The sequence below is a fragment of the Panthera uncia genome, assembly GCF_023721935.1.
Source record: "Panthera uncia isolate 11264 chromosome B3 unlocalized genomic scaffold, Puncia_PCG_1.0 HiC_scaffold_1, whole genome shotgun sequence".
Taxonomy (NCBI): Eukaryota; Metazoa; Chordata; class Mammalia; order Carnivora; family Felidae; genus Panthera; species Panthera uncia.
This window is the reverse complement of record NW_026057582.1, coordinates 4,721,796-4,731,316: the sequence shown is the minus strand read 5'-3', so window position 1 is coordinate 4,731,316 and position 9,521 is coordinate 4,721,796. Positions and strand designations below refer to the sequence as shown.

Here is a 9,521-nt window from a genome sequence, read left to right as displayed (position 1 = left end):
CCCCCCCCCCCCCCCCCGTTAAGCTTTTCTAACAAAAGTAGGCCCCTGCTGCAGTGGCTGAGCTTAGACCTTAACCATAAGGGCATACAGGTTGCGTCTCAGTAATGGAAGCCAGAAGAAACAACCAGCCAGTGAACTGCCTCACGCCGCCCGACCCCCCCTTCCGTCAGCTGAGGCGAACCTGGGACAGCCCTGGGCTCCAGCCCTCCCAGCCGGCTTCCTCTGACCCCCATGCCTGGGGACATGCAGTGTGTCAGCCCTTCCGGCTAGCTCCTGCTCGCCTACACTTCTCTGTGTAAACACTGATCCCCCAAAAGATAGCCTCCCAGACCCCAGGCTAAGTAAGGCCCCCCACTACTCGATCTTTAACCCCGCACACACACTTTTGCTTGTTCAGACTCACTCTTAACCTGTGGCCCAAGCCCCTGTGTCGCCTGCCTTGCACGGAGTCTGCAAGTCTTGAATTATTATTTTTTTTTAATGTTTATTTATTTCTGAGACAGAGACAGAGCATGAGTGGGGGGAGGGGCAGAGAGAGAGGGAGACACAGAATCCGAAGCAGGCTCCAGGCTCCGAGCCGTCAGCACAGAGCCCGACGCGGGACTCGAAACCACGAACTGTGGGATCATGACCTGAGGCGAAGTCGGACAACCGACTGAGCCACCCAGGCGCCCCTGTTTGAATTATTTTTGAAAGCATAACAGGATGGCATTGAACGAAAACTCCTGGTGTCTCAGTTATTCTGGTTTAACCCCTGCAGCCTCCATTCTTGCCCATCGCCTTCGGGTCCTGGTGCCCGGGCACACGTGTGGGTGCCCACCTTTTCAGTTACTCAGCCCTCCCTTAAACGAGAGGCCTGAGGAGACTCTTGCTGAGACCCAGAGCCCAGCACAGCATTCCATCTCTGGGTCAGAGGCCCCGGGAGTTTATTCATTCACCCCACAGATACCTGGGGCCTGCTGATGGGTGCCAGGTCTGTTCTCAGTCTGGGGACAAGTGGCTCTTACAGGTTCACGTTGCCCAGGAGCGGGTTGCAGTTGGGGGAGGGGGAGGCCTCCCGCTTGGAGCACTGAGCCTGGCATCCTGGTCCCGGCCAAGGGGCCCACACCTCAGATGGACCAGAGGAGAGGGAAGCAGCTGACAGAGAACGTGGCACAGGCAATCCCACAAGGCGGTTCTTGGCTTCGGGTCAGAATTCACTAGTTCAGTCTCGTCAGGGTGGTTGACTCTGCCTGGTCAAAAGCTCCATGTAGCAATCGTGTGTGTGTGTGTGTGTGTGTGTGTGTGTGTGTGTGTGTGTGTTTCTTAATATTTTTATTACCTAACAAATGCCCCTCTCTTAATAGTATAAAATCCTTCCAAAATGTGTGTGATAAACATCAGCTTTTTTTTTTTAATATTTATTTTTTGGGAGAGGGGAGGGGCAGAGAGAGGGGGACAGAGGATCTGAAGCAGGCTGTGTGCTGACAGGCTGACAGCAGTGAGCCTGACGTGGGGCGCGAACTCGCGAATCGCGAGATCATGACCTGAGCCGAAGTCAGACGCTAAAGCAACTGAGCCACCCAGGCGCCCTGCGAACATCAGCGTTTTTATTGTCGAGTTATTCACCTCCTTTCTTTGCGTTTCACCACGCACATTCCACAGGCAGAGCAGACATGCATTTGCCTGGCTCCGCGGAGCCCCGCCGTGGGCCAGGCGCTGCGCGTAGAGATGTGGGCAGAGGCACGGGGGGGGGGGGGGGGGGGGGGGGGTGGGCACACCTGCCGGGAGGCGGCGAGAGGCGGCCCGGCTCCGGCTCCTGCCTGGCTCACCTGTCAAGCCTGCCTCCCCCACCGGTGGGTGCTTTAGCAGAGGGGCACTGAGAACAGAGCCAGGTTCTAGAGCCCACTTTGACAGCAACACTGATGAACTTGTAGGCTGGTTGGGCAGAGAGAAGGGATTCTCACCGCGTCCTCCTCTCTCGGTAAAAGAGAAGTGAATGGGGTCTCCCACCGCCAGGTGTCTGGGGTGAAGGCCGTGCCGTGGGCGGCCCTGACCCTCACTCCCAGAGCCCGGCCCTGCTGTAGCCCACGTGCACGGCCCCATAAGGCCGCCTGACATCCGGTCCTCATGCCGGCCAGTAGAACAGTGAGCCGGGCCTAGAGAGGGAGTCCCTTCCGTGGTCCTGCTCGGCCACTCCCACGGGCCGCCCAAGGCTGCCAGCGGACAATGGCCCACGAGGAGTCAGCCCGAGGGGCCCGTGGCGGGCTCAGTGACGGCAAGGGCTTGTTGCAGATCACAGAGAAGTCTGCCCGGCTCTGCAGGAGCCCGCGTCTCCCTGCAGCCTTCCCCCACCCTACCTGTCCAGGGGCTGGACAACTTCCCCACCAAGATTAGGGCTTTTCACTTGTTGCTGATAACAGTCACTGTTCTGCTGATTACAAAAGTAACACGGGCTCCTTAGAAAATGTGGAAAGCCAAGGTTTGCTAGTGACCTGGTCAGAGGCGTCCTGCCCTTGCCCCGACGGGCCTTTCTAAGCAGACCCTGAGGGCACAGCTTCTCTTTTCCATTTCAGGAAGAGCTGAGCACCTCTCCATCTCCGGGGACCCGAGCAGCCAGCCAGCCGCCCAACTCCTCAGGTAAGGGACGGCATCCTGCCCCGCACCAGGCACGAGGTCTGAGGGCAGGAGGGGGTCGCTCCGGGAAGATGATGCGTCCCGACCGCCTCGCTCCACAGATGAGCAGTGAAGGCCGATGAGGTGGCACAGTAGGGTCTCCCTGACGTCTTCTGGAAGCCCTGAGCCTCCAGGAGCGGGGGCAGGTGCTGGAGCCACCGCCTGTGCTGACGTCCCGCAGGCATTAGAACCCCCACATTGGGCATTGGGGAGGAGGAGCCGGGCTGGGGGCTGGGGTTCCCGGCCTCGGGCCAGAGCTCTGAAGAGGAACACGCCTGTCACACGCGTGCTTCTCTGCGAAGAGCCCGCCGTGCTAGATGAAACCGTCATCACCCGTGAGCCTCGCTCACTGTGGTGCTAAGAAGTCTGCTGGTGATGGGGTAGGGGAGAAACAGCCCCAAACCCTGCTCAGAAGCCCTGTCGGCACTCGGGGCGCAGGGGTTCACGTAGAAGAGTGCCTTGAGGCTGGAGAGTGGGAAGAAGCCGCTGGGGTTGGTCACGCGGTCGTTCGACAGACCTTTGTTCGGCACCTGCTCGAAGCCTGTGCTCTCGAGAGTGGTGGGAGGGCCAGAGAGGAGACAGGCCACCGCACCCCAGCAGAGGGAGGCTCTCGCCAGCTGCTGGCTGCCTCATGGGGGCATGGCCCTGCCGCTGCACCTGCCTCCGGTCCTGATGCCCTGCCGGCCAGGCTGCCTCCCTGTGACCTCCCCTTCTGAAAAGGTGCCACCGTGGATTCTTGGCAAATGACCGCGTGAACACCACACACCCCAGTGAATGGCTATGTATGCTGTGTCCCAGTTTAGGAGGTGATGTGGTTTGTTCGGGGCCACAGCCTGAGCCTGGATGTGGTCCCAGACCTTGTGCCTGCAGGCCCAGCGTGGGCCCCAAAGCAGGGTTTTGGGGAGAGACCCCCTCCCTCAGACCCTCAGGTGGCTTCCCTGCCACCCCTAGGGATTTTTCTTCTGCCTCTGCTCATTCTGCAAAGTCAGGGAATTCAATTCAGTCCAACAAACCTTTTGAAGTAAAACGAAATAGGAATTTAACACCACTTAAGAAAGAAAACAGAAAGAAAAAACAGCTTTCGGGGCCAGAGCGGGAGGGGACCAGCTGGTACCCGGTGGGGCGGGGATGAGCAGTCTGGGCTGCCCTGAGGGCAGCCAGGCCAAGGGCTTCCTCTGCTCCACTCAGCCCTTTGCCATAGTCGGGGCTTGACTGTAGAGGTCACGGTTAAGAGGCTCCCACTCCAAGAAGAGACCCAGCCATGGTGAGAGGACTCAGAACCAGGCCACAAGTCAGGGTCAGCCAGGTCCAGGGAGTGGGAGCTGCGTCCCGAGGGGGGCGATGCTGGGTGACAGCAGTGCCATCCACAACCCTGCAAGGGCCATCCTGGGCCAAAGAGAGCCTGGGAACAAGGAGCGCGAAGCAGACCTTCCTGCTGGGGCAGCTCTGCACCCTCAGTGTCCGGGTGGGGGGCCTCCTGCCTGGGGGCGGGGATGGGGGCTGGCCACCGAGAGTCCTCCCAGCTCTGAGGCTCTCCGTCCCCTGTCTGAATCGACAGAGGCTGGCCGGAAGCCCTGGGAGCGGAGCAACTCGGTGGAGAAACCCGTGTCCTCATTACTGTCCAGGTGAGCTGCCCTGGGGAGGCCGAGCTGTGCGTCCGGCGGGGCCGAGGCGGGCGACGGGCCAATTCACACGTGTGTTTCATTCCGTGCCGTAGAACCCCGTCTGTGGCAAAGAGCCCCGAAGCTAAGAGCCCCCTTCAGGCGCAGCCTCACTCTAGGTACCGAACAACCCCATCCCGGGGACCTCCTCTGCCCGCTGCCCGCGACTAACACCCCCAAACTCCCGTGTCCTGTCACCTAACAGTTTGCTCTGGGAAAGGGTGGCCTGTTCCTCAGACCTGGGGAAGGTAGGCAGGAGGGCCTTCAGGGCTGTGCACACCTGCTCCTTGCCGACCCCTCGCAGAGCGAGAGGTGGGGCCCTGGGGAGGGCAGTAACGTGGGGCTGGCCTTGAACCCCAGCTCTGGGCTCACTGACTGTGACTTCCGGCCAGGCCGGGCGGCCTCTGCGGGCCTCCACTCCTCCCGCACCCTATAAAGCAGCTGTGCGGACAACAGCCGGACACAGGAAGTGCTCGCTGGCCGTGGCCACATCCCACATTTCGGCTGATCCCGGGACCAGCCGGCACCCTGCCTCCCCTCCCTCCCTCCTCTGCCTACAGCTTTCCCCCGAGAAACACTCACCGTTTCCCAAACCAAAAGCTGGTGTAGTAGCAGGATGGAGTATTTGAAACGGAGGTGTCCCCAAAAGTCAGAGGCAAACAGCCACGTGGCCTGAATTTGCAGGTCTCTGGGACCCATATTGAGAAAAGTCCCTGTTGCCCACGACAAACTGAAGGGGACCTGCACTTAGCACAGATACAGGTAGCATCTGAGCCTGAGCGTGCAGAGTAGACAAGGCTATCCGAGAGCGCTCTGGCCGGGCTCTGGAATGGCAGTGACGTTGCCAGTGATCAGGACGAGGTCTCGGAGGTCAGCCAGGTTCGGAGCCGGGGCCCGCAGGTCTCTGCCTGCAAGGCTGTGGGTTGTGAGACGTGCTCTGCGGAAGACAGTGGGGACAGAAGTGCTGTAGCGTGTGGGCGGGGGCAGGCCCCTCAGAGGTGGCATTGGACTTGACCTGGATAAGGAGGAGCCTGCCCTGCAGAGAGCGTGGGGACAGCCTTCCGAGCAGGAGGTAAGTGCCAAGGCCCCGTGAGCAACCCGGCAAACTCAAGGACAGAAGCCGGCCAGTGTGGCTAGCAGGTGGTGGAAGGTGGGGAGGGCTGAGGGCGGGGAGCGTAGAGGGGCCAGGAGGGGTCACGTGGCTGGAAGTCTGGGTTCATTCTGTGTCCCCCGTCCTGGAGCTCTAACGCAGGGCGCCCTGGGGGACCAGCGCTTTCACTCCAGCTATGAAGGGACGGAGGACCCCAGTGGGGCAGGAGCCAAAGGAGGGGTCCTGGGAGGAGGCAAGGCCGCCAGGGCAGCCCGTGCCCCTCAACAGGCAAGGACGCTCCCAAGGGCATTCCCACCGGGAATGGGGCTCTCCACCTCCAAGACCAGTCTGTTCTCTGGTTTCACTGATGGCTCCGAGCGGCGCGTTTGGAGCCCCCTGAGAGAGGGGTCCCTCTCAGGGTGACTGTGGGGGGACTGAGGCCCTGAGAGGTGAAGCAGGCTGCCCAGGGGACCCAGAAAACTGCTGCTAGAACAGACACTTGAACCACGGCATGGACGCTACCCCTCTTCCCCCGTCAGGATCCAAACTTCCTTAGCCTCCTTCAGAGCCACCCCGGCCTCTTTCTCGAGTTCAGCCAGGAGGGGCCAGGAACACCTTTCTTCGTTGTTTTTTTTTAATCCAGGTTTGGGCACTGGACCACTAAACTTTATTTATTCAGTGGTTTGCTTTCCCTGCTTTATTGGGACACAGCTGGCATCTAATACTGTAGAAGTTTAAGGTGTGCACCGTGGTGATGATGTCTGTACATATATTGGGACATGGTCACCGTGACAAGGTTAGTTAACACAGCCACCACCTCACGGTCTCAAGATCCACTTTATTAGCTGCCGTGAAGCAGACAGCACAGTGGCGTTCACCGTGGTCGTCATGCCACAAAACACATCCCTGAACTCTCTCGTCTGCACCTGGAGGGGTGTGCCCTTTGACCTCCCTCACCCGGCCCCCGGCAGCCACTGGTCGACTCTGCGTCCACGCGTTTCCCTTTTCAGATTCCACGTATCAGCGAGATCACATAGTGTCCGTCTCTGCCCTTACGTCACCCCTGTTGTCATACACGGCAGGACTCCCTTCTTGGTGGCTCAGTAGTATTCTGCCATGTGTGGACACATCTTCTTTACCCATCCGTCTGTCAACAGATCCTTGGCTTGTCCCCACGTCGCGGCTCCTGTCAATAATGCCGCCGTGCCCCTGGGGGGCCTGTCTTCGGGACGGCCACCTCCTTCCCTTCAGCTACACACCCAGAAGTGGCTCTGGGTTCGTTTTTGAGGGGCCTCCGCGCTGTTTTCCACGGTGGCTGCCCCATGCTTCGGTTCCCGTGCTCGCTCTCCCTGGCACTGACCCCTGCCAGGTCGATGTGTGTCTGCCCACGCTCACCCCGTCGGTCCCCAGAGCCGGCTCGGGCCTCACATTTCCCTGGACCCGCAGGTTCCCACCGCCCTTCTCTTCACGGGAGATAAGTGGGATCCAGAAGGCGTACCTTCCTCACCACCGCCCCGCTTTAAAAGGCCGAGTGGTCTGACGAGCATTTTCTCCAGATTTTCCCAGGGACGGTTCACGCGCCACTAGCTAACCTCGGTTCGGCAGCTTTTCAAAGAAGTACGATCCGTGAGACCGAAACCTTTGCCTCCAAAGAGCAAAACCACATCCAAACACATTTCCTGGGGGGAAAGTTACACCCGAGGACCGGTTACGTACAGCAAGGACACCGGTTTGTGTGGAAGTGGATGCCTTTAGGATGAGGGTGTACCGTGTGTTTTTTGGGATTCTGCGTGTATTTAACACCGCTGTTCCTGGTTCTCCCCAAGCTGCGGGTCAGCCGGGAACATAGACCCCTCACCGAGTAGCTTGCCAGTATTTTTTTCCGGAGGTGGTAGCGTGTGACCTGTAACTGCCACATTGCCACCTGCGTGTACGACCTCCCAAACCAGAAAACGACCCCTTCATTGGGCCCCCAGTGACCCCTGGGTTGGTCACAGCGTCCATGCGACCCTGTTGAGGTGGACACGGGACATCGGGATCCTTTTAGCAAAGCTTAAGAGTGGCTTGGGGTAAAAGCGTGGTCCTCAGCTGAGCTTGGAGCCCTGGCACGCCCAGCCTGCCTTCCCCCACGCGGTCCCGGCGTGGAGGGCGCCCGCCAGGCTCCCCACCTTACCGCACCCTGCCATCCTCTCCAGGATGAAGCCGGTGGGGGGCGTGAATGACGTGGCCCTGGATGCCTTAGATTTGGATCGGATGAAACAGGTGAGTGTGTCCTTTCCTGAGAGGCTGGGAAGGAGCCAGAGGCTGGGCCCCTGCCAGGTGCACGCGGGTAGGCAGGCCCATCGGGGTGGCCAGCAGTGGGGGAAGGGGGTGCCCGTGCTCATGGTCAGAAGAGCATCCCTCTGCCCTTCCGGACATTCCAGACTCATCCCCGGGGCCGTCCCTGGTTTCTGCAGCAGGACTGGGGGTGTCCCATCCCCCAATCACACTCCATCCTTGCCTTGTGGGAACACGGGTGAGGGCCCCTCGGACATGCGGGTCCCTTCACCTGGAGGCTCTGCTCCCAACAGGAGATCCTCGAGGAGGTGGTGCGAGAGCTCCACAAAGTGAAGGAGGAGATCATCGACGGTGAGTAGAGGCCACGCCCTGGCCATCACCCAGGGTCCCGGAGAAGCGGCAGGGCGGCCGGGCCCGAGGGCTACAAGGCAGCGGAGCTGTGATGGCCCCACCGGGGAGGCCCGCAGTTCCGTGCCGACGATCCCGTTCCCCCTCCTGACACCCACATCACCCCCACCCTCCGGTCGAGCAAACCGAGGCCCAGACGAGTTAGGTGACTTTGAGAGATGCACCTCTACGGGGGTCGCCGACTGGGTCAGCGCTCCCCCGGGCTTCCGCCCGGCTGAGCTGGGAGCGTGTGGAAGGGGAGAGCGACCAGAGAACGTGTTCCAGACCAGGGGCGCTGAAGCGGCCCGAACCGTCTGCCCCTCGTCTGCACACCCAGACCGCACACTCACTCCTTTGATTCTGCCACCTGCCGATCACCGGGTTGGGTTACAGGGGCCACTGCTGCCGTCCCAGGGGGTAATGGGGACCAAGACGCCACAGAGCGACCCGTGGGCCTGATACAGTTCCCAGCTTGCCTGGTTGGCCCTGGGCTGGGGGAGCAGACACGCGACTCCCCCTCAAAGAGCCTCTGGCTCCGGAGGGCAGGGTCCCGTCACGTCCGTCCTTCCCGTTCCTGCCAGAGCCTTTGATACAGCTGGCTCAGGGCTGGAGCCAGAGGAAAAGGAGAGGTTTGGGCAGAGCTGGCTTGCCCGGGGACGGAGCAGCGAGACACAGCCTAGACACCAACCCCCACACGCCCTCGCCAAGGCTGGGCCTGGCCCCCACAGGAGCAGAGGTGGCGGGGCGAGAGAAGGCTCCGTGACCTGAAAGGGGTGGGCCCTGGTGGCAGAGGGCTGGACAGAGGGGCGGCCGGGGTGGGAGCCCACCTGAAGCGCCCGCTGACCTGGCCCCCCGGCCCGGGGCTGTGTGAGCCGCACCCTGTCCTTGTCCTCGCTTCAGCTTCAGCTGAGAGCTGAGGATACTCTTTCCTGTTTGTTCTGCACCCCCCCCCCCCCCCCCCCCCCCCCCCAGGCCTGGGCTGGGCAGATGGGTAGATAAGGAGTTAATGAGTGAAGTGCAAGGCCGCCCCGGAGCCAGAGAGGAGACAACGCAGGCCAACTATTAACTCTGCTTTATTGCTGGGGGCCCCACCTGGGAGGGGCCGGCCAGCTGGCCCCAGGGCCGGAGCTGGTGTGCGGCCAGAAGCAGGGCTGCACAGCCAGCCTCCCTGCAGAGGGAACGGGCGGGGACGCAGGCAGTGGGGTGCGGCGGGAAGCGCGTCTACAGGTCTCGCTCTCCCCTCTGCCGTCGGTGCAGCCACAGGTGGGAGCTGCCTCATGGGTGGGCCTCCACCTGCGGCCGAGGGGCCCGTGGGAAACGGCGGGCAGCACGGGTGCTCCAAGAGGCATCCCCTTGTCACTTGAGAAGGGCCCAGCGCTCAGCTCTTTCTCCTGGCCTTTGGCTCCAGGCCCAGTGGGGTCTGTCCAGGGAAAGGCCCAAATCTGGGGGAG

At 61.3% G+C, this 9,521-nt stretch overlaps 1 protein-coding gene across 3 annotated transcripts in view; it reads left to right on the top strand.

Moving 5' to 3' along the window:
* EVL (Enah/Vasp-like) overlaps positions 1-9,521 on the top strand; it is a 148,840-nt gene that overhangs the window by 138,344 nt on the left and 975 nt on the right. For all 3 annotated transcript variants that reach the window (XM_049612171.1, XM_049612169.1, XM_049612170.1), the window contains exons 9-13: positions 2,556-2,619; positions 4,214-4,280; positions 4,373-4,435; positions 7,602-7,668; positions 7,977-8,034. In XM_049612171.1, the coding sequence (XP_049468128.1) occupies positions 2,556-2,619; positions 4,214-4,280; positions 4,373-4,435; positions 7,602-7,668; positions 7,977-8,034 (319 nt within the window). The remainder of the gene's footprint in view (positions 1-2,555; positions 2,620-4,213; positions 4,281-4,372; positions 4,436-7,601; positions 7,669-7,976; positions 8,035-9,521) is intronic.